Source organism: Amblyomma mixtum, chromosome 2 (genome assembly GCF_055824585.1).
Source record: "Amblyomma mixtum isolate Tamu chromosome 2, ASM5582458v1, whole genome shotgun sequence".
Lineage (NCBI taxonomy): Eukaryota > Metazoa > Arthropoda > Arachnida > Ixodida > Ixodidae > Amblyomma > Amblyomma mixtum.
The window spans coordinates 11,538,368-11,562,302 of record NC_143013.1 but is presented as its reverse complement, the minus strand read 5'-3'; the positions used below and the strand labels follow the sequence as shown (position 1 = coordinate 11,562,302).

Below are 23,935 nucleotides of genomic sequence, written 5' to 3'. Positions count from 1 at the left end.
AACACTACCACAAGGTTTCCATGTATGCATCACACGTCACTTTTTTTTTCACGGCTAAAGTTTGCTACAATGGCCAATGCGTGATGCTTTGACGCACTTAATTAAAAGCGATGCAGCATGAGCTGCACAAGTGCAAAAAAATTACGGAAATAATGTTTCTGCTTTGGCACATGGCTAAATGACACCAAAGCTCAACAGAACGATGCCAACGGCCCACAGCTAGCAAAACAAACTATTTAATTTATGCTCTTCGGTGAGCACAGTGACAGAGATGAACGCATGCCGAGATGATTATAAAAAAAGAAGGTGGACCTGATGTGAACAGCCTATTTATTTTTGCGGTATTTTCAGCAAGTTTTCTTTTCATAGGAGATCCAACAAGAAAATTCGCTAAACGGACACCAGCTAATAGCGAAATGCTCACGTCTTTCCTTCAAATGATCACCAATGAAAAGAAAGAAAATGACAGATCCAAATTTACCCTAGTTTGTATTTTACAAAAGCAAATATGCAAACAAAAGGGGGTGCTCTTTCAAACATTGCCACGCAAATGAGGCAGCACAGAAAAAGTTTGGGGGGGTAATAAATAGACCCTAGAACCACAGCTACAAACAATCTCTCATCAGTTGAGGTTGAATGGCTGGACCAGCCGAAGATGCTTGTGTTGCGTGAAAGGAGTTGTTCCACGAATATGCGTGCGTAGTGGATTGACGTAGATGTCCGCAAAGAGTTCTTCAAGTGGGACTTCTTTGCTGGTCTTCGATGTTTCCGTGGCCGCTTCCACCTCTGCTTTCACCTCGGACTCGATTTTCTGTAAAATGAATTTCAAAGCAGGCAGCACCCCATGACTGAACCATTCATTACAGGAATAAGGCCTCGACTATTTGTTGATCAAAAAAGGAACCAACATTAGGCTTGTGCGAATATTCAATAATTTGGTCAAATAGTAAAGTATTTGATTTTCAATTCATTTAAAATGTTTGTTTATGTTGTTAAAATGTTCTGAACTAACATCAAACTAAAATTTAGGGAAGGGTGACACATGTGAGGGCTCTGATTCTAAGAGATATAGTACTATGCTCTTAAGCTCCCATAACATGGGTAGGTAATCTTTCAGGGGCCGGCACATTTTATGGTTGCAGGCTCCACAAATAGGGGTTGGAAGCTACATTTGGTATACGGGTCCTCAGAACAGACAGAAGTGGAAGTTGTACCTTAATCTCGTCACTTGTAACCAGCTGCGAGCTGATCAGCTTGTCCTTGAAATGCGTGATTGGGTCCCTTGTCTGCCTCACCTCTTGCACCTCTTCTCGTGTCCGGTAACTGAAAGCAAAAAATCCCATCAGAAAAACAAATTTTTAGTCACCACACTGACAACAAGACAAACAGAAAACAAGCTTTAAAAGCATAACTCAGCAGCTTCAAGAAAGACAAAGGAAACATGCCCAAATGATAGACACAGCTTCACAAGAAAAACCTCCGTGAGTATCTGGCACCAAATAAAGCTGCAAAAGGATTAAGCATTCCAACACTCCAATCAGTGGAACTTGGCTGTTACAATATAACAAGCGATTAAAGTGAGCATGACCACAAGTACAGAGGCACTTAGTATAGCTCTGTTTCAGATGACCGGATGCTACTGGGAAGGTTGTTCAACAAAATGGCAAACGTCCCTGATCTTACAAACTATACGACACTAAGTAATGAATAATTACACGTGCATTAAAAGGAGACTGATGGACGGCTCCAACCAATTTTCATCCTTTGAAAATGATAGATTGTTTGGGCTTTTTGTGAATGCGCTGACATTTGTTTGGCAGCAAAAGATGAATTTATAGCTAAAAAGATGGCAGTTCAAAATGTAGCATTTTTTTCCCACCCCACAATTCAAACTTGTGATGTCACTGATGAAAAAAAAAAAACGTCATTGGTGAATGAATCGCGGTGTGGGCTAGCCTCAGAGGCCTGCAAACAAAAGTAGCACTCATGTCATCACAGTTTGCAAAATCTCATATTTTAGGCTTTTCTAGCTTATGAAAGCTTTGTTTACATTAAAGAAAGCCTCTCTACCATTAGAATTCGGTAATCTATCATTACATGCCAACTTCAATTTGCCCTCAATGTCCTTTTAATGAGCACATCAGTAACTGCATCACCAAGCACATCACTTGATGCATTAGAAGATGCATCAGTCTATCCACTGAGCTGATCTCAGCAAAGTCCTTTGTGCAGGCTGAAAACCAGTACAGCACACAAAACCACCTGACCTCACTTGTAGCACGAGACATCTGTCTCGTACATGATCCATGCTCTGGTCAGCATATCAGCAGTTACACCATAATGAAAATGTATCAGCGGGCTCATTCAGCCTTGCAACAGTTGAAATGTTAGTGGCTGCCAGAGCTTGTGATCAATCAGTACAGAGTTAGAAACTACCAGCCTCATCATTAAGTGCCATGCACAGTTTTCACCCTACCTTGTGCCCGGGTCACTCATGCTGTGGCCATAGTACCGGTAGGTCGCCACTTCCATGACAAGAGGGCCCTTGCCCTTCCGGCAAATGTCGACGGCAAAACGGGTGGCTTCTCGTACTGCCAACACATCCATGCCATCCACCTAAGGGGAGAGCAAAGAGCATGAGCAATGCAAGGTTGTGCTGGCTCAATAAACCAGCCGTACTTGCCCAATGCACAAAGCACACATATAAAATACAGCAATGCACTCCAGTATGCTCCTGTTGGAAACAAATTCTTGATCAGCTGACTTCTTTCCAGGGCTCTTCAATTTCTTGTTTTCTTTAAAACAACGAAATCCTTACTCCATTTTCTTGAGCAAGTCAGAAATTAAAAGCTCATTAATTCAACCCCAATATACCAGAAATACGGATAATTCGAACTGTCGGTTCAGTCCCAGCCAATGCCCATGTAAGTCTATGGTGTCGGACGCTCACTAATTTGGACAATACGGGTCTCACACCGATTAATTGGAACAGGCTCCCTAATGGAGGCCACGTCCAGTTATGACTGGCCCGGCAAGAGATTGTCGCTCGCAGGCGACAGTAGGCATCACAAAAAATGGACAGTCCAATCTCCTAGAACAGTCCGACCACTTTGGTTTTACTTTTCTGAGCTTTGCACCAGACCACAGCTATGACGGCTCAACAAGCCAGCATCAGTCAGCCTACCTAACCCAGCTGAGCACCGTTTCGGACGCTCATTGGCCCGACGGTAATGTTTCCCCAGCCTGCTCCCATGCGATGTTACCACTTATGCTGGGTGCAACACGGCTGTGGTGGAGCTCCATCACGTCACATCATGAAGGATGCGAGATGCCTTCACAATTTTGGAGCAGTTCTGGTTCGATGATCCCGACAGTATGCATGCAATAAAGCGTTGAAGGAAACATGAAAAACAGTCACTGCCACGCTGTTCTCACCTTAAGGGGAGACGCTGGTCTTCAAGTGAACATTTTTATTATTAAAGCTATCGTAATGAAATCAGGTGCATACATATGTGTTTCTTCTTCCTGATGTCAAATATAAAATTAGTTTCAGTGTATGTCAATTAGTTCCCATATTATAAAAAATGTAACTGAAGCCTAATTAGTTAAAAGCTTACAGGTAGTTAAAGACACTTCCTTTCTACATTCCTTGATTTCGATTTGAAATGGAGCTGTAGCCAGAGACCTGCCATCTGGAGCTATGCTAATTATATTGTTGTTGAAGTACATCATCATAAGAAAATGTTAAATTTTGTCCGTGCACCATAATTATGAAGTACAGTTGGGTGACATTGTGGTTCACAAAATTTTAAATGTTTGACTCAGCCAAACAAAAACAGCGTAGCTCCACAGTTCAGTTTTTTCTGAATTCAATGATATAAGATTAATTGAAATGGTACGATAAAAACATTACAAAACCTTTGTTAAGGCTAGTTAGTCATGTTGGCAAAAAACACGAAGCTGAGAAAATCGTGTTTGAAGTGCGCGTGTGCACCAACCATTCGGAGGTCAATGTAAAGGCCTCAAAAAACAGCGAAATGCAGACGTTCAAAAAATATTTCCCAGTAGTGAGTAATACTAGTTAGTTAGTTTACGGGGTTTAACGTCCCAAAGCGACTAAGGCTATGAGAGACGCCGTAGTGGAGGGCTGCGAAAATTTAGACCACCAGGGGTTCTTTAAAGTGCACTGACATCGCACAGTACACGGGCCTCTAGAATTTCTCCTCCAAAGAAATTCAACCGCCGCGGCCGGTATCGAACCCGCGTCTTTCGGGTCAGCAGCCGAGCACCATAACTACTGAGCCACCGCGGCGGCTGAGTAATACTAGGAAATGGGGAAGGGGCCCAGCTTTCAAACAAAGTCAAGATGGCGACCATCTGGGACGCAGTCATGGGAAGCGACCGGTGCGAAGCCCTGCCACATTTCGCTCCGAAACCGCCATTTCGGGGCTTCATAGGCGCGGAATATGTAGATATTTCAGTAGTTTGAGATCGAATTTAGACCTTGAAACTTTTAAGGACGAACTTTAAAGTGTATTGATCAGAAATATGCAATTTTTTCTTGCTCATTTCAAGACCTGCATCTCCCCTTAATATCAAACAATCACTGCCTAGTCTTTCCCTTTAATTCATCGTGCTGCCAGAAATTCTTGAGAGTTTTTTGGGGATCATTTGATAACTCGAACTTTCAGATAAATCCGACATTTCTTCCAGTCACTTGAAGTGCGAATCATGAGCTTTTACTGTATGGTGTGTTTCTTATCACTTCCTCCTCCTTCTTCAAATTCATTGTCACTATAAACTTCATAACGTCCACTGCAGGACGAAGGCCCCTCACACTGATCTCCAGTGAACCCTGTCCTACATAAGCTGCGGCCATCATATGTCCACAAACTTTGTTATCTAATCTACCCACCAAGTTCTCTGCCACCCCCTGCTATACGCCATGTTCCCTTGGAACCTACCATGCTAATCTAAGGGATTATCAGCTTTTTCCTATCTACAGGTGCCTGCCTAAGTCCAATTCTCCTTGATATCAGCTACAAAGTCATTTATTTATTTATTTATTTATTACAATATCTTCAGGGCCACAGTGGGGTGTTACAGAAGGGAGTGGATAAAAAGTAAAGACAATGCAGCAAAATTAAAACAAAAAGTAAATGCAAAATGTAATGTAATACAGCAAAGAAAGAAAAAACGTAAGCTTGAACAAAATACAAATCAGATTAGGTAACAAAACAGCCTAGTCAAACACATAGTTATCCGCAGCATTTTTAAGTAAACAGGTGTCAGAAATATCGGCAACCAAGGTAGGCAGGTGGTTCCAATCGCTCCCCGTCTTGGCTATAAATGAGTTAAAGTATGCATTGCTTCGGCAGTATGGAATGCGTACCTTGTGGCGATGATCTGTGCGAGGTGATATGAATGACGGTTCAGATAGAAGATACCGTTTTAGCTAATGATTGTGGCAGTAAATCTTGTGAAAAGTTAGCATTCGCGCGAGTTTTCTATGAAGGGAAAGGCTTTGAAGGTTCAAAGTATTTTTCATTGCAGTTACACTAGCAGTGCGGGAAAAGTTGGACAAAATAAATCGGGCGCTACAATTCTGTACTGACTCTAACTGATTAGTAAGAGTTTCGAGTCCCGAGTCCCACACAGAGCACGTGTATTCTAATTTCGATCTACCTAAGGTTTTATAGAGTAGCAGCTTTAAAGAAGATGGAGCCACGGAAAAATTACGAAGCAAGTAGCCAAGCATGCGGTTAGCATTGTTAACAATATAATCGACATGTGCCTGCCACGAAAGATTAGCAGTTATATGAACCCCTAAATATTTATATGTGGTAACTTGCTCAAGGAGAGAACCTGAAATATTGTAAGGAATAAGATTTTAGTTACCAGACTGGTGTGAAATACGCATGACCTTACAATTGTTAGTATTCAGTCTCATGAGCCAAATGTTACACCAACTAGATACCTTATTTAGGTCACTTTGAAGAATGGACGAGTCTGAAGCGGATTTGATTACTCAATAAATAACGCAATCATCCGCAATCATTAACTCTCATTTCTTCCCGAACCCAGGACGCTCTCCTGTCATCTCTTAACATTACCTCTATCATTTTCCTTTCCATAGCTCGTTGCATTGTCCTCAACCAAATTACAAGCCTTTTTGTTAGCCTCCAAGCTTCTGGATTATCGCACTGTACAACACCATCTCTGGCATGTACCAACTAACCCACAACTCCACGTTACTGCAGTTCAAAATGAATGGGTTCAAAGGGGGCTACGAAGTGACCACTCACCCAGATTCCAGGGACGTAGTCCCCGCGGCTGTAGTAGTCAGTAGAGGCGGCACCCCTCTCCGAACTTGTTCCCATGGCGAAGCCATTGTTCTCACAGACAAAGATGACAGGCAGGTCCCACAGCTTGGCCATGTTGTAGGACTCGAAGACTTGACCCTGGTTGGCCGCTCCGTCCCCGTACAGCGCCAGGCAGACTCGGTCCGTGCCAAGGTACTTATGGGCAAGCCCAAGGCCGGCTCCCAGTGGCACCTTTGACAGCAGGAAAAGAGCGTGTGCTCGCTCAGAGTTACACTCCCTTCCAAACACAAAGCCGCCGCATCAAATCCTGCTCACAGTGACCGCAGTTCAGTGGAGGCAGGATGCCTACATGCTGTGCAGCATCAGAGCACATTAAAGAACCCCAGGTGGTCAAAATGAAACCACAATCCTTCGGTATGCAACTGCCTTTCTCCCTACTTCTTCCCTTTCTACAAGGCGTGGTCTGGGTGCACAACCCAGTTGAGACGGTTACCGCGCCTTTCTTTTCCTCGTAACTTATTACTACTATTACTGGTTTAATAAGCATGCCACTGTAAGCAGGCCACCACATTTGGGCAACGAAGGCAGGACACACTAGAAAATGAGCAGGTTGCATGGCGAAATTGCTCTTGAAAATCAATAAAGAAAACCCAGCAACAATGCAGCTTACGAACGAGGTGTTTGACTGTGAAACAAGAACAATCTTTTTATGGGTGGCCCACAATTACAAGCATAATCACAAACTTGAGTTCCTTAGCTGGTCACAACGGCAGCGAATTAAAATGATGAAAATGAAATGATGCACGAAGAACTATTATGCACGAAAATAAGGCAAATAAATAGGAGGCCCAGCAAGGCATCTCCAGCCTAACATTTTTAATGGGGGCGAGCAGGCAAGTTGCCCAACCATTTAAATTCCTACAACAATCAAACAAAAGCAGGATTACAAAAGGGCGTGTTAAACATAACCTCACATATGTGGCTTGCAGTGCTGCATAAAAAATCATACCCATTATTCTCGCTAGATGGTGCGTAAAACCTACTGAAGCAATGGGTAACAATACGGGGGGGGGGGGGGGGGGGGCAGCAACTTTGATTTTGCAGGTGTAAGAACTGAACTTCCTTAGTTCATCTGAGCTTGTCAGTTACTTCCATTAAAGACAGCCAGCTATGTAAACCCAGCAACAACCTCTGCATATGTGTTTAAATAAAACTGTGTGTGTGCGTATACTATATGAATGTTACCTGTGCTCCCACAATGCCATTGCCGCCATAGAAGTCGGGACAGTACAGGTGCATCGACCCTCCTTTGCCACGCGAGCAGCCAGGCTCTCTTCCTGCAAGACAAAATTGGACGGTGAGGGACTGAGCAGTGTACACTGCTAGGCTTGTTGGCTCATCACTGAAGGAGCAAGCGTGGTTGCGCAAACCAGACTTTAGATGGTTAGAAAACAAAGACACACATCCCGTCTTCTCTGTGCCCTTATCTGAGGTTTGCACTATGACTCCTGCTCTCAGGACAATGAGAGATTTCCAACGCCACATTGTCCTCCTCTCAGTGAAAACCTACACGGCAGCTTTCAATATGAAAGTAATCTTTCACGAATAGCTCGAGGAAAAAAAGAATAAATGAACAACAAAAATAAAACAAAAAATTTTGGGACAATTGATGGTTCGATCCGACGGGGATAAGTCAGCACGACGAGATTTCATGACACATGCAAGGTGCATCTATGCAGGAACACTTTACACTTAGTGGACAACTAAGCAATGCCCAGCCTGGTTTGCAATAGCACAAGAATCTCTTCAACATCACTTAGCACGAATTAGTGTTGACTTCGCATCACCCAGACATCCCACCACCAGCATGTCATGTTGCCTGACACCTTTAGTCCAGTTCCCATCCGGTCGTTGTCAATGACGGCACCATTTCGATCGCCAAATACCTCCAAATGAGGTCAAAGCAGAAAGCACTACACAAATGATTATTTTTATTACTTATTTAATCACACTATAGGCCAGTACAGGCCATTACAGGAGTAGGTTGATGAGAGAGAACCAAGATGCAAGCATATAAATTCAACAAACAAGAACAACAATAACAATTATGCAATGCCAAAGAAACGTAATAAAAGCAACACGAACATCTCATCTCGAAAATAATAGCTCAATTTTATCAGTGAATACATCGACACACATGGCAATCACAATGTCACGTGGCAATGAATCCATGTTTCAATGGACAACGGAAAGAAAGACTACAGCAGTTCTTGTGTAATGAACCCACTTTTCTGCCGGAAAGTTGACATTGATCTAGTGGGAGGGTTCATTACATGAGTAAACAAGAGTTTCTACAGTTTTTTTTGTAAAACTCAAAATTTCATACTACATGTTCGCCCACCCCCGCCCCCGTCAGTCCGTCCATCCACTATAAACATCCACTATGTGCGCGATTGACAAGTTGAGTCCCCGCATTCATATCGCCAGTATTTGCAACATTCGCTTCAAAAGATGTTTAATCATGGTGCGATCCAACGATTTTCACGGCGAGGTAAAGCGAACATGCTGAACAGTGACCCTGGCGGTCACGTGCAAAATGAGAAAACAAAATTACAAGGGTAGGGGTGGGTTCATTACGCGAGTAAATATGGTATTTAAGTGTACCACATTTTGAAGCCATCAGCCTAATGCAAAATGCATGACTTATTCTATGGGAACGTTGGAAGGGTGAGTTCAGGTGTTCACTTCTGTCTATATTTACACAAAGGCACAGAAAAAATAGTAAAAGCTGTTGGGAGTGTAAAAAATGTCACTTCACACTTCACAAACCCGACTGCTATAAGATTTTTGACAAGCAAGAAAAATTTTATGCCGTCTAGATTTGCAGTTGTCTTGAGAGCCAAATAAAATAATTTGGTGCATGCAACCTTTTCAGCGTGAATTACTGCCAATTCTTTTCAGCAATCCAGGTCATGCCACGCCCTCGTGGGTGGAATGGTAGAAACTAATGGGTTAATGGCTTCCGGAACAGGCTTCATCTAGCCTTATTGCATATTTGCTCCCACATACCTGTGGCATACCGCTTTAAACTATTTCGCGTTAACCAGAAAGTAAGAACAAGCAGCAGTTCATGTCCCGAGAGTTCCTGGCCGAACTCACCTGTCAGTTCACAGAGGACACCAGGCACGCTGACGCCCCGCAGGTAAGCCCAGCCATGTGCACGGTACGCTGTTATGACGCTGTCACCTTTCTCAAGGACAGACTCCATGCCTACTGCACAGGCCTCCTGCAGAAATCAATTTCAGCCCGCCATCACGAAAATTAACTAGCACCAACTATTCATGCCCAAAGCGCATACAAAAAGACAAAAATTTTGGCTACTACAACACCACAGTAACAACAGCCAGCATGGGCGCAGAAAAGTGACATGACTTCATACCAATGAGTAGTGAATGCTGAAAACGTTCTGTTGCTTTGCAGACAAATAGACGGCTTCTCGGGTAAAGAGGAAACCAGTGACAATAAATAGTCTGGGAAAGACTTTTTTTTTTGTCTACCAGCAAGCGTTTGAAGCACAGCTAACAATAATTCTTGTTAAAGTGGAGAGTGTCCACCTACAGATGGCAGGACAAGCAGGTTTGTTGCTAAAGTTGTACTAACAGGCAATAAAAAATTAGACGGATAGAGACATCAAGATTTCAGCTGTCAGTTATAAAACAGTTCCTAGACACAGAAAGTAGCTGAATTTTTGAACATGTTCCAGATATTTCAATAGAAAACTCTTTCCCCACAATGGCCTTGGTATGACTTGCTACAAGTTGTGACACTAAGTCTGGCAGAGCGCATGCCAGACTGAGCCGCACATGCGTGAAACCGTATGCTACTAGGACAAGATGTGAGAAATCTCACAGCAAGTTACCACAGACTCAACAAGCTGAAGCCCCCTTAATTTTGTAAGTTTTTGTACACAGGTGTCTGCTTTTCTGTAACATCAAGATGAAGCTACATACACCAAGCAGACCAGCTTCAAGGTCAAAGAAAACGCACTCAAGGCAAATATTAACTGTTTCGAAATTCCATTTGTCACAATGGCTGTGCAGCTCATCTTTTTAGCACAAGTTTCTGGTTTTGATACCAGCCATCGTAGCCACATTATGATGAAGGCGAAATGCAAAAAATGATGCAAGAAAATTTTGGTGCATGTTTCAAGGTGGCCAGCATTGATCCAGAGCCCTCCATTGCAGCATACCTAACACTAGCTAAGAGTGTTGCTTAGCACATCAAATTCCTGAAATACTAGAGCTGGTGAGACTTATCTTGCACGGCCAAACAGTTTTAGGCTTGCTTGAGGGATACTACAGCTTTGAAATCCCCATCATCCTTCTGATCTGAATTAGCTCTTCCCAGTTCACTTGTTTCAAAACAACTGGTGTTTACATATGTACCTTACTAGTCTATAATTTAAAGCAATTTGATCACATGCATTGAGAATCTCATGAATTTCTTCTTGTATAAGTGCAGTTGCAACTACAGTCCGATGCCATGGGCTTCAAATGACACAAAATTCAGTTGTGCTGGAGGATTACTGTACCTGGCCGGAATAAAGATGACAGAAGCCTCTGATGATCTTTGCTTTGTACAAGCTATTTGCTGCTGCTTCCATGCGGCGAATAGTGAACATCTGCCTGTAAAACTTAAGTCCATCCTCCTTAGTGCAGGTGACATCTGTCGATGGTCCTTGGTCCAACCTATGCAGCTTGTAGGGCTGTGAAGGGGCGAGGGGAATTTACATTGTCAGCTCATCCCGAGAAAACTGAACCAAAGGAATATACTAAGCACTGGAATGAATAAAGGTAGCGGCACAGCAAATTATGAAGGAACGTTATTGTGCAGAGTCTTGATGGCAGTTTTCCAGACACAATATTTTAACAACATAATTCTGAATGATTGATAATGCAACAAAAAAATAGAAAGAAGCAAAATGGGAGGATCTTGAATGGTGTTAGTTGAAAGCATCCGCTGACCCACGAGATAATCAAGGCACAGTGACAGAGGCTTTACTTGCGGTTGCTTTAGGTTTTGCGAACAAGCATGGTTACATATTTCCCCTTCTGGTCCACAGCCAGCTAAGTGCTAGCCTCGGCTAGTTGACGACAATACATGCGTTCCTACAGAGCAGCAACCGACGACATTTCAGGGTAGGATAGACGAAAACATGCGCGAAGACCAACAAATATGAGTCTGAGCTCGAAAATCCACGGTTGCTTGTTGGGAAAAGGACAAAAGCACGCTATGTATGGCAGCGAATTCAGCCCCTTATAATTTCTTGAACCATTACCTTTGTTTGAAAGGTCACCTCAGAAGCATTGCGCTTGCTGATAACTGAGAAGATGCATCTCTGCAAAAGAACACCAAGACAGTTCATTGGAGATCAGTAGCGTCCGTATTACGCACATTGGTATCATACATGCTGCTACAGCACGAGATAAACGTGTTCATTGATTATGTTATCTGTGCTTACACAAGATAGCATCAACGCTACAAGTAAATGCGATGAAAAGATGACGCGATTCTTTAAAAAACGTACTACAAATGCATACACATACAAGATCACTGCCCTCTAACCGTCAAGCGAGAATATAGGTGATATAGGTGAACAGATCTAAGTGAGTATTTGTTTCAATCGTGAATTTTTTTTTTTGCGACTTACATGCAGGGCAAAGCGATTTCGCCCCGATCACCGTTTGGGCGTGCATCAGTTACCTTGTGTCCACTGAAGACATCGGAGATGACTCGACCCACCGAAGAGTGCATAGCGGTTGCAGAAGTGTAGTCGTACGCGAGACTAGTTATTGCACGTCAATACACATACATTCCCGCCTCGCCAAACTTTTCTCAGCGCGAAGCTTTCTGTCCAGAAACACAAACCGCTCAAGTTCAAGCAGCACCACACCGCAAATCCAAAGCACTTTCGGCCCCGGCCCGACCACAAAAGTCGCAAGGTCGATCATACGACCCTCCGCCGCCTGGTGGTATTCCCCACCTCCGCAGTTTGGTTTTGGTTTTCCTCGTTCAAGCTGCTCGTAGCCGCTGCCGCAGCCCGAAGAACCATGGCTGCTCTTTATCGTGTCCTTGTGACTACAGCGGACAGGTTTGTTCCTTCAAAACTCCGCCCGCTGTGGGAACATCCAGCAGGTGAGCGAACATAAAGTACCGTCGGAATCTTTCACTCTAATTTCATTTACACGAATGCTTGGCACTCTGCGCCCCGTCGCACATTCAAACTGCGGCGGTTCTCTGAATGCAACGAGTGCGGTAAAATTCGGAGCTCGCGATAATTTCTTAAAAAATAGAGCTTATTTAGTCACGTGTGGCGCGCTTCCCTTGAAAAACTGCATCCCGTATTTACCGTATTTACACTTCTCAAACGCGCGCGCGCGCCACGAAAGTTAGTCGAAACCAAATGCTCGCGCGTGCGTAGTTCCCCATTTGTTCTTCAAAACTTTTCTCTGCAGGTCCCAAGACAATTTTCTTCTGGGCACCTTCATTCAAATGGGTGAGTTGGACAGCACGATCCTACTGCTTCATTGAACGAACAGATTGATTATCGTGTTCCTGTTCATGCGAATGTATACCACGCAGGCGCTTGTAATCGCCGGTATCGGTGACCTGGCGAGGCCAGCTGAGAAGCTTAGTGCGTCTCAGTCAACAGCCTTAGCTGCTACTGGTATGTATGGTGGTACTTGTTATGATGTATGCATGCAGCGCTTATGATGTGTCGCTTTTTGTCTTGCAGGGATTATATGGTCTCGGTACTCGATGGTCATCATACCCAAAAACTACAATCTATTCAGCGTCAACATTTTTGTAGCCTTGACCGGCTTGTATCAGCTGTTGAGGATCTATAGGTATGATAAATCTTTCTCGACTACGTTGGCGTACTTGGGGGGAAATGCTGTAATTGTAAGGGAACCAGCTGCATGCATTAGTAGCTGGTCTAGGCATTGGAGATAACTGCCAGCATTCAACCGCTGCAGAAATGCTTCGTTAGCATAAGTAAGACTTTAAAGATTACGGTACTTTTTCTTTTTCAGATATAACCAGACCTTGAAGGTGGAAAACACAGCCTAGGCTGCGCAATTTATCAGATAAGCAGATTTTGCCCTGCATAGCTCAGTAGTAGGAGCTACAGGTAGAAAGCAGGAATGCGATTCTTTTTTCTTTTTTTTAAAATACAGTTGGTATCAGTGTAGATTGCCTTTATGACTTCCATGTCACAGCACGTTTTATGTGTGAAAATATTAATTATGCCCTGTAATAAAATGGTGAATTCTATGCACTGAGAATGAAATGTGCTGGTTGGAAGCGTTCCTTCTTGTTTGTCATTCCTCTTTGTGCATGGAAAACACAGGTCACGTGCAAGTCTTTTATGTTGTGAATATTGTTAGATATATCCTTTACAAACTTTTCCATACATTTTATTTCAACACATACAAAACCTTTGTAAAAAATACTGAAATTCACCAGACTAGAAAGCATGCATGGTTAGGCAAAAAAAAAATACTTTGCTGGGTAAACTCTACTTTGGGCTACTACACAGCTTGTTACTAAACTACCAACAGCCTATCTGGGGCTACATGTACTGCACTGTATCAGATAAAATTCTGACTTCGGCACACTCGTTCACTACTTCCTAGTGGTCAGTCATTGCTGAGCGCTGTTTTAGTTACTTTGCTGTGGAAGGAAACATTTGTTCATTCCTCAGAGACAGAATTCATCTAGGTTATAGTTTGCAAAGCATTTGAACTCATTGCCGAGATTTCGCGTGTGCATTGGCTTAAAGTTGCACGGCCGAAGGCCGAGAAGCCGCTCTGCGTGGGATTCCATAACCGCACCTGAAACCAACAAGGACGAAAATGCATAAAACAAGTGACTCAACAAAACTTTATTCACTCTGCCTATTCCGGCAACTAAGATTCTGCTGGCTACATCTCTTCCAAGGATTACAAGGATGGAAACCAACACATGGTTACATTTGTACCGTGTGTACACTTTACTAAGCATCTCAAAGGTGTCGTCAAAGCTGTTGTGCTGTGCAGCGAAATCAGACAATGCAGCAGCTGTCGCAAACTAGAAAGCCACCGCTTCAGCCTGCTTTCTTGATTAGGCTGCCTGAAAGCATGATGAATATCTTCTGAATATCTTCAACACCAGCAACTAAGTTTGATTAGGAGCTTTGAAAAATCTCGCTGTGCTTCCATGGGCTTGCTCGTGGTGCCACTCAGCTGAAACGAGCGTCTTATCAGCTAAGCTAAAAAATTATGCAGAATGATGCTTTGCTAAAGTAAGAACCTGCACACTACTTGCAGACTGCTCTTGGTGACACTTTTACCCTAGGACACATTAACCCCCACACACCGGCACCACCACACCTTTTTAATATGTTTTATTGGGGCAATTCAACATTTTCTGTGCAGGTGACGACTGACATGTCGTAACCATGGCTGCACAGCATTGCCATGCGATCAAGGTACATTACAAAAGCCCCCATGCAAAGGTTAAAGTTGGCATGCGACTAGCGGCGACACTTGTGGAAACAATCTTAGACGCTTGTGACATCACCCAGTGAATAGCTCCGAGATTGACAGCTGACACATATGATAAGCTGGTTAAAGGCACAAAAAGGGGCCACAAATGCTGCGCCTTACCTGTGCACAGGATTATGAATTTTGGCCTCAAGAATAGGACCGTTTCAGTAGTCTTTGACAGGCACTCTTCAGAGAGGAAAGGGGGATCAAGCACCACCACAGTGAACTTTCCTGGCCAGTCCTGAGGTATGTGGAGTGGCATGTTGTAGTCGTAGTGCACAAAGTCTTCCCCGTGGCACTCAAATCGCCGGTCGAACTCGAGCAGCTTGAGCATGTTCTTGCAGCCCAACTCTCGAAGCTTCGTGTAGAGAGTTGGGCATGATATACAGGCAATGCTGCAATGACAATGCCATTAAGGCACACCTTCAGTTATAGCGAAGCACGAGTTTCAACAGGGGTTCTTAAAAGCGGCCGTGAAATGCCTACAGGGGCTACAGAGGGGCACCAGTTGTAGAACTGCTTACAGCAAGAATTTTTCAAAGGCGATTTGTATCAGCAGAATTAACAACAACCGGACCTTCAGCAGCTTCAGGACTTTCCCTCTCCTGCCAAGAGTATTACAGTGCTAGAAACTACACGTCGTCACTGGCATTGCAAAGTGCCCCCAATGCTCTACTCTGTAGCTATGCTTTAGTTAGTTTTCCTAGTGTGTGTGTGTAAGCCGACTACTGCCAAGTTAGGCACACAACTTGCTGTTATGTGACCCACTTTCTAGGCCGCTCTGTTTCCATTTGAAACTGCCATTTGTGAGCGGTAGGAATCCAGCTAATGGCTGCCCTCTGGGCACTATAAGGGGTTAGGGGTAAAAATGACATCACAGCAGTCTTATCAAGGGCACATGTATGAAACAGGTGCCCTCCTGTTGTACAAGGACACTAATTAATGAAAGCAGTTTACTCTCAGTTATGTAAAAAATATGACCCTGAAGTAACAGTCATTTGTGTCTCATGCATCCAAGTTAATAAAATGATCCTCCCAGAGACTTTGTATCCATTTTCAAAATCCATAAATGTTGTTAAACTTTAGAGAACACTCTATAAGTATGAACAATGTTATATGTACAGCCTTGGTCAAAACTATGCCTGCTACAGGGTATCCTTTTAAATTGCATCCTTCTACTATCGATATGAAGAGCTTCGGGGGGTGCCGCAACTGCTACACTACATGGCTGAACAGAAAGCCATGTGGCCTGTGAACTTTTGACCAAGGCTATAATAATAGTGGCAGTATGATCATAGTTTTTGTAGAACTCCACTTAAAACTGCATAAATGGAAGAATCTCACATGTACTAAGTGCTTCTGCATTTTCTGCATTTCTTTTTCTTTCCTGCACTCACTCCCCTGTGAATTGCCTGTCCAGCCCTGGGGGTGACATGAAGAAACAGATAAGAGAGGCCACAAGTGAAGCGTCTCTGGGGTGGCTTCCACGATAACAACGATATTAAGAAACAAATATGCTGTTGGGACACGGTTAAACTACCATGCACTTTTAAAACACAACGACGAAATTTTTTGTGCTGTTTGCAGACATGGGGAGAAAGGCCACAATCTGGGATGCAAACTGATACCTCAAGTGACAAACCAGGGTATTGGAAAAGTTTCTCAGGGGTGTAAAAAGAAAAGTTGTCTATAGATTTTGCTATGTGCCTCAGAAAATGCCATCATTTCGTTCATCCAAACATATAGTGTAGTTGATGCGAAGAAACGGGCTCCATTTCTCAAGTCAGCATTTGTTGAGGTTCAGAAAGAGAACATTGCCTTGGCTGCTCAGCACGAAATGTTTGTCAACCATGCAAACAAGTTCATGTTTCTGTCATGCTGTCCTATGCACTTGTCGATTTCTACCCAATTTGAAGATCTGTCAGGAAATTGACGTTCTGGTTGGGATCTGGATCTTTTACAGGCATGTGATAACCAGACTAGCAACAAAGGCTAAAATACTCACGCTCCTTCAGGCCCTGCTACTCTCATCGCTTCTTTGGCTAAAGCTGCTGCCGTCTCATCGCTGTACCAGAACTGGCTTAGTTGCTGGGGGAAAGAGAAGTGCAAGAAAATCAGCGATGGCTTTGCTTCTGTGATTATGACGCAGAATTCCAGGGCTTGCACCACAACTGAGCTGCTGTGTGCCAAATGGGCACATTAAATACAAAAATGCATATCTTATAAATTTTCACTTCAACAGTGAGGCTCCCTATGTTTTACTCCGGGATCAAAAGCACTTTGCTGGTGCTACTGATTGCACAGCACAAATTTCATTCTCTCAGTCTCTCTTTGCAGCATGAATTTGTTCAATGCGAGTTTCTCGTTAAATCTGTTATACAAATTGTAATCATCTTAAATGTAACTCTCCTAATGTGTCACAAATACCCCCAGTGCCTTGGGAGACATCCGTCATGTTGTCAACACATCCGTCACAGAAAATCGCCACAGTGCATATACTGTACACCATGATGAGCTGTTGAGCATACCCAGTCTTCCTCCGGTACAGCTCCTTTCTCCTGCTCCTCTCTTTCACGCAAAAATTCCTCCAGTGCAGCCTTCGCATAGTCAGACAGTTCCGGCAGACCCTCGTCGTCAGATTCGCCAGACCTGCGAACGAGAAGCCCGCTCACCGCTCAGTTATTCTGCGAGGAGCGGAGTGGCCGATCGGGGAGTGGCGGGGTCGACAGGACCAGATGACTGGTTCTGGTTTTTTCGTCACCGAAACGGGTTCTTCCGCTCTATTTAATTTAAACGGGCGATAAGCCGCGAGGCCGAAAAACCGGTTTCTTTCGCGGAGCCTTCCTTCGCACCCTGCCTTAAAACCGGTTTGAAAAGAGCACAGCGGAGCTCTGCGCCGCAAGAGAACAGCCAAACGGGTTTCACCTCATGCTTTACTGTTGATCGCAGCGCAGATAACCGGCTTCGGCTCTCTTCAGGCACCGCGGTTCGACCGCGTGAACTTTCACTTGCAGGCAGGTAACTTGTTGATGTCTGAAACTCTTGTTGGGCGCGGCCATGTTGCGAATGCCGATGTTGCTGCGAATTTCCCCGCCGGCGAAAAGCACGAGTCTCGTGCGGCAAATTCAAAACTCATACCACGGCTCGACACGGCAAACGACGAACAAGTGCAGTACGGTCACCGATAGTTAGCATTTTTCCGGGCCCCTGCAGACCGGCCTGTCTGTCATTTGGCTGAACATTCGCATAAGAAGCTTGTGATCACCATGCGACATCGAGCGGCTTCCATGAAGTGAGCAAAATCTAATGAGGAGGAGACAAACGTCCCATAATTTGTTGCGAGCACAGTAGATGGTAGTAGATGCTACGGAAACCAGCAACCCAGTGCTTCCAAGCCCCGTGTGACTGGCATGCGAGGACAGTGCATTTGTAGAAGTCGCACCCTGCTACGTTAACAATTGTTTCAGGGCCGGCGTTATTGCGACCGGGTGAGAATAACGGAAATCCAAGCCAAAGCGTTATTGCGACCCGGTGGAAATAACGAAAAGGGAAGTGTCTCCTGCGACCCGGTCGCAATAACGCAAGCGTTATTTTCACCCGTGACGTCGCGTCCGGTTTGAAAAATGACGCCACGTCCGGCCAATTTTTTGTTGTTTTTGGGCCGGCGTTATTGCGACCGGGTGAGAATAACGGAAATCCAAGCCAAAGCGTTATTGCGACCCGGTGGAAATAACGAAAAGCCGGCCCAAAGCGTTATTTTCACCCATGGATTGCCTTGGCTTCGTTTATTGTTGGCGGACGGGATTTGAGCCGCCGTTTTTGCATCGTTTGCTTGTTTGATCCGTTTGATCAGCCTGTCAACGCGTGGACGTGTGATTTCGGGGTTGCGCTTGGATTTTAGGCGGTGTGGTAAAGTCATGCCGGCGTTTTGCATCATTCTCACCGTGTATATGTGACCTTGGCTTTTGCGTGGCGCGTTGTGATCGCTTGATTCGTTTTGAAAGGACTCTTGTGTGCTTGCGTTGTTTGTGTGCTCGCGCTTGTGCAGTGCCTTCGAAGACGCTCCAGCTTTCTCCGGAAAACCTTGTCATAATTAATCGACCGTATGAAAATGCGCTTTCATTTCGCGTAATTTATGGGTTGGGCGAGTGGGCATATGTGCGCTCATTCGTTTCGAGCATTCAACCTGATTTGCGCTGAGGATATGCAAGTTAATAATGTGAATTCATTACAGCGTGGGGCCAGGGTCATAAATACGATCCAGACACGGTGGTTTTGCAGTCCCCGAGGCATTCGTCAGTTGAAGCGAGCAGTGGTTCCGTATGTACAAGGTCGTCCACCCTGAACACGCGAGTGCATGGCCCCACTCTGGAGGGCCACTGCGTCCGGCACGGCCGCTCATCGCAGCCAAGTGGCGCAGGAGAAGTTGGACCTGGGCGTGGTGCTTCACGACATCTACCACTTCGCTTCGATGCGCGGCCGTGTCGTGCGCAGTGGCCCTCCAGAGTGGGGCCACGCACTCGCGTGTTCGTACTGAGAGTTGACGACCCTGTACATTCCAGACGAAGGGCAGGAGTTTTCAAAACGCACCAGGTGAATATTGCCCACGTGCCGAAGATGCTCTGCCTCGTTCGAAGTTCCCTGGAATCGTTTACCTTGCGACGATTAATTTGGTCTACATCGGGGGAGACAGCTAGAAACATACCTAGGCGTCTGAAAGAGCTAGTGATGTCGGCAGGAATCGAACAGCTGCTGTGGCAGAACATGCACAACCAGGGCTCGAAATTGCGTGGGAGAATGTGGAAATATTTGCCACTGAATGAACTTTGTAAGTGTGGCTGCACCTGGAGTCCTTTATGATGATGCTGAAGACAGTCACAAAGGGAAACCTTCACCAGGCTTATGCAAAGTCATTGCCCTGATTAGTTAAGGAGCTGCGTTTTCATGACCAGTCCTTCATTTTGAACGAGCAACCTGTTAGGGTTCTGAAATGTCAATCAACGTGTTCGACATGGTCAGTGACCAATGTTTCATTCTACTATTAAGGCAAGATGAAAACTTCACGACATGTGCCCTATGCACCGAAGCTAACAGCAGTTGTGCTCTAAGCCCACAATATATTCCACAATTAACGTCAAAAAGGTGGTCAGCAGGTTCGGAATCCTTAATTGTTTTGTACCACTTCTCTCAAGCTGTCTTGACTGAATCCACGCACATTTTGTGTTAGAAAGCATGGGTGGCAGAAAAGACATTACAAACAATTGGTGTACTGCAGTGGTGTTCTGTGGGAATACTTAATTCTGTCAGTAGGTCATGCTAGATGGCGTGGCAATGGAGTATACCCCCCCCCCTTTAAGACGCATTCATTTACCTACGAGATCGAACGTTTTTAAGAGATTAGGGTACCGGTTGTAATAGCATAGACATGATGGCACGTGAACAACTTTCATAACTGGCTTGTCTTTTGAATTTCTTATTTAATTGCAGTATTGCATTGCATTGAAGCCATACTAATAATGATTCATTTCTTCCTGTGTACAGTGCTTCAGCCAGGAAATAAATTGATTGTTTACAGCTGATTTCCTATGTTTTCATTCCTTGTTTGTGTGCTTAAACTACTCAAACTGACATGCTTTCTTCAATTCTAAGCCAACTCTCTCAATAATAACTCACCTTGTAAGCAATGTGTATAAGCAATTCACAAGGCACATTTCACTTGGCCGTAAGTGTCACAAGGACTCAAAATCGGCAACTTCGTATTGGTTAACAGCAAGGAAAACCTTTTTTTCGTTGTAATAAATCTTGCTGCTGTGTAGATATTTCTGTATGTTAGTTGCTGTTGAAATGAAGTCCTCGACGTGAGCATGGTCGGCCGTAATTTCATGGCACTTTGTGCACTGCCAACTTCGTGCCTCTGCTAACAAGGTTTATTGAAGTGCTGTTGAAAGAGCTGGGATCATGTATTGTTGGCACCAGCTTAGAGAGAACCACTGGAACTTGCTGAAGCATGATGAGTCCTTCAACTGGGGCTATTTGATCTTGCAGTGTAATGATCATTTTAATGTTGGATAGTTGTAATTCAGCTCTTGCTATCTTATTAATATGAGTGGTAGACACCTTTGACCATGCCCCGAAATCTCAACTTTATAATCCAGAGGTATGGACACGTTGTTCAAAAAGTGTTTCGAATTGTGCTTCTAGGTATTGCATATTTCGAGAAAAATTTTTACCAGTTTTGGCATTGGCAGAGCAGCAAGGCGGGTATTAAATTTGAACCAAAATAGTTATTTTACCACACATACTAAAATTGTCTGCAATTCTTGTTAAAATTTGGGAGTGATATTAGGATGGCAAGATGTTTTTAACATTTCAAATGCCTTTTTGATGCCAAATTTGTCACGACAATATTGATATTTCTTTTGCTTTGCTATAAATTTTTCTTTCTTTTTACCATTCAGTTTCAACAGTACAGACAGTCTTGTTTTCTGTTTTACAACTGCTATTTCTTTCCTCTGGTGCACTGATGTTCAGCTTTTCATGAGCACTACAATGAGCCCTATATTTCATCACGTAATGACCACATGTTTAAAGCCTGTGTTCTTGCATGTCATATATTCATTTTTTCCACACACCAGTAACGACAGGAACCACTTTTTTGCCTTTGTCACTGCGATCGCCAATAACATCGCCTTCAAGAAAGCTGCAACTGATTTGTTCTGTTAATAATTTGTTCTGTTCACCCATTTCTCTAAATAATGCCCTTGAGCCTTGAGAGTGAATAAGTAAGGTGATGAAACAAAATATTTTAATGCATAATTTCTTCAAATTCAAATTGAATTTTCTTTTCATGCAAAGAGGGAGCCGCCACAAAAAGCTACTGCTGTCAGTGGCTTGGAAAGATGACCCAACAGGTGAAGACAAATGCAGTGTATATACCGAAACACTGAATGAAAAGCATGGGCAAGCCGCCATGGTGGCATAGTAGTTGTGGTGCCCAGCTGCTGACCTGAAAGATGCGGGCCTGATCCCGGTCTTGTTGGCCTCATTTCAATGAAGCCGTAATTCTAGAGGCCTTTTGTACTGTGTGATGTCGGTGCACGTTAATGAACCCCAAGTGGTCGAAATTATCCACAGCCCGCCACTACGGCATCCCTCATAGCCTGAGTCACTTTGGGACGTACGATAAACTGCATAAAACCAAACCATAAACAAGCATGGGCTCGTTCTACTTGGTCATACTTGGAGGTCCCGCCCGCAGTCTTGTACCATGGGACCTCTCGCTGCATACGTTTGAAACTTTGTTTGGATTCCTTAATAAACTTTCAACTTCAACTTCAAAAACTGCTCACAAATACTAATTACAGCATACTGAACAGCAGAACAAAAGCAAGTAGTCAACTGTCCTATATACGATACAAAAAAGAAGAAGGCAAATGAGCAGCATTATTTAAAGACGTGGGGTGAAGCAACGAATCGTCTATTTAATTTATACAAAGGGAAGAAAGTTGATATATGGCACCCACCAAGCTAAAGAATAGACAGGCACTCCAACATAATCACCAGTAAACAAAATATATTAAGAGGAAAACGAGGTTTCAGGCAAGTTTGTTTGACACTTCAGATGTAACTGCAGCACAAACACCCCCATTCAAAATAAGGAACACACGCATGCATGGATGCTGTAGCAGCCGCATGTTATGATGCAACATTAAGTGCCGTGGATATCTTGTGCCAGGGTCACCAAAGCCATCTTGTTCATATCAGCTGGTCCGATGCTATGGGTAATGCTGTAATTGAAAGGCAATGGGGTTCAGCTCAAGTTAAGGACAGCGCAGCGAGCTATGGAAAGAAAAATGATAGGCGTAACGTCAGGTGATTGGAAGAGGGCGGAGTGGGTGAGGGAACAAACGTGGGTTAATGACATCCTAGTTGAAATCAAGAGGAAGAAATGGGCTTGGGCAGGGCATGTAATATGAAGGCAAGATAACCGCTGCTCTTTAAGGGTAACGGAGTGCATTCCAAGAGAAGGCAAACGTAGCAGGGGGCTGCGGAAAGTTAGGTTGGCGGATGAGATTAAGAAGTTTGTGGGGATACGGTAGCCGCAATTGGCAATGGACAGGGTTAATTGGAGAGACATGGGAGAGGCCCTGCAGTGGGTGTAGTCAGGCCGATGATGATGATGATGTTGCAGGAATAGAGGGAACGTTCCAGATTAGCATAGGGATCATAGCAAATGGGGCATGCAGGGGAAGCTCTGAGACGGTAGACAAAATAAATGGCCAGGGGTGAGGGGTGTATCTTAAGAGGATGCACTGAAGAAAACAAAGTTGGGGAGTGGTGAGAGGTTTGTCAGGAACAGGAAGGCTGCAAAAGAGATCCTCTCATGTTGTCACAAGAAGATTATTTTGTGCCTTCATGCGAATGTGAGTGCTTGTGCTGCAGTTGCATCTGAAGTATTTTAGAAGCATTTCTTAGACATAGAGTTGTTTTAATGCATACAAAGCATTACCATCATTGTTACTGTTATTATTAATTAAACAAAAAACCCTGTAAACCTTCTAACGGAAGAGATAAGGTCTCTCAATGCACTGATGGTTTGCTGAATAATCCATCATAAAAAGCTGATAATTTCAATCAATATTTCAGGCTTGCAACAAGAATGGCAGTAACACAACACAACACCACTTGCGCACTAAAAAAAAAACTTTCACCTGCTTTAACATACATTCTGAGGCTCTCAAAGGGGGATCTGGCCAGGTTAGTGCACTTTTAGGCGAAATATGCCCACTTCATTGCTACCATGGTATCATCATGTTCTTGCAAACATTCCATTCTTTTTGACTGAACGGTTTCAGGAAAATTCTGTCATATGATTTGATAAGCTTTGATATAGGCCACTATTGAAGGGAAGGCAAAAAATGCATTGAGAACTACTGACCAATTTACCTGTTATTGACTCCATCCCAAATACTAGAAAAATTCCTATTTGAATGCATGACAAGATTTTTTAACATTATTTTTTTT

At 43.9% G+C, this 23,935-nt stretch overlaps 3 protein-coding genes across 3 annotated transcripts; 1 reads left to right on the top strand and 2 right to left on the bottom strand.

The window, feature by feature from the left end:
* Nucleotides 1-313: 313 nt before the first annotated feature.
* Nucleotides 314-12,528, bottom strand: LOC149358421 (putative pyruvate dehydrogenase E1 component subunit alpha, mitochondrial). Its single transcript, XM_089570485.1, has 9 exons — nt 12,087-12,528; nt 11,662-11,721; nt 10,915-11,088; nt 9,483-9,609; nt 7,569-7,660; nt 6,306-6,554; nt 2,477-2,616; nt 1,215-1,323; nt 314-811 (listed from the first exon to the last, which is right to left on the bottom strand). The coding sequence occupies exons 1-9, from the start codon at nt 12,135-12,137 to the stop codon at nt 623-625; spliced, it is 1,191 nt and encodes a 396-aa protein (XP_089426611.1). The 5' UTR covers nt 12,138-12,528; the 3' UTR covers nt 314-622.
* On the top strand, nt 12,363-13,693 carry LOC149358420 (mitochondrial pyruvate carrier 2-like). Its single transcript, XM_089570490.1, has 5 exons — nt 12,363-12,518; nt 12,839-12,879; nt 12,966-13,050; nt 13,120-13,231; nt 13,418-13,693. Exons 1-5 carry the CDS (start codon nt 12,434-12,436, stop codon nt 13,452-13,454), a joined length of 360 nt encoding a protein of 119 aa, XP_089426616.1. The 5' UTR covers nt 12,363-12,433; the 3' UTR covers nt 13,455-13,693.
* A 92-nt stretch (nt 13,694-13,785) lies between these two features.
* Nucleotides 13,786-18,105, bottom strand: LOC149358419 (EEF1A lysine methyltransferase 1). The gene is made up of 5 exons (XM_089570489.1): nt 17,837-18,105; nt 17,440-17,560; nt 16,917-16,999; nt 15,032-15,306; nt 13,786-14,218 (listed from the first exon to the last, which is right to left on the bottom strand). Exons 1-5 carry the CDS (start codon nt 17,839-17,841, stop codon nt 14,085-14,087), a joined length of 618 nt encoding a protein of 205 aa, XP_089426615.1. The 5' UTR covers nt 17,842-18,105; the 3' UTR covers nt 13,786-14,084.
* Nucleotides 18,106-23,935: the final 5,830 nt, after the last annotated feature.

Excerpts from the sequence above, each read along its gene's own strand:
- LOC149358421 (XM_089570485.1), bottom strand. The coding sequence starts at position 12,137 with ATGCACTCTTCGGTGGGTCGAGTCATCTCCGATGTCTTCAGTGGACAC. Across the intron at positions 9,610-10,914 it reads GTCATCTTTATTCCGGCCAG|GAGGCCTGTGCAGTAGGCAT; the intron begins GTACAGTAATCC and ends TGATTTCTGCAG. Across the intron at positions 812-1,214 it reads TTACAAGTGACGAGATTAAG|AAAATCGAGTCCGAGGTGAA; the intron begins GTACAACTTCCA and ends TTCATTTTACAG.
- LOC149358420 (XM_089570490.1), top strand. The coding sequence starts at position 12,434 with ATGGCTGCTCTTTATCGTGTCCTTGTGACTACAGCGGACAGGTTTGTT. Across the intron at positions 12,519-12,838 it reads GCTGTGGGAACATCCAGCAG|GTCCCAAGACAATTTTCTTC; the intron begins GTGAGCGAACAT and ends TTTTCTCTGCAG. Across the intron at positions 13,232-13,417 it reads CAGCTGTTGAGGATCTATAG|ATATAACCAGACCTTGAAGG; the intron begins GTATGATAAATC and ends TTTCTTTTTCAG.
- LOC149358419 (XM_089570489.1), bottom strand. Across the intron at positions 15,307-16,916 it reads GTAGCAGGGCCTGAAGGAGC|CATTGCCTGTATATCATGCC; the intron begins GTGAGTATTTTA and ends TTGTCATTGCAG. Across the intron at positions 14,219-15,031 it reads ATTCATAATCCTGTGCACAG|GTGCGGTTATGGAATCCCAC; the intron begins GTAAGGCGCAGC and ends TGTTGGTTTCAG.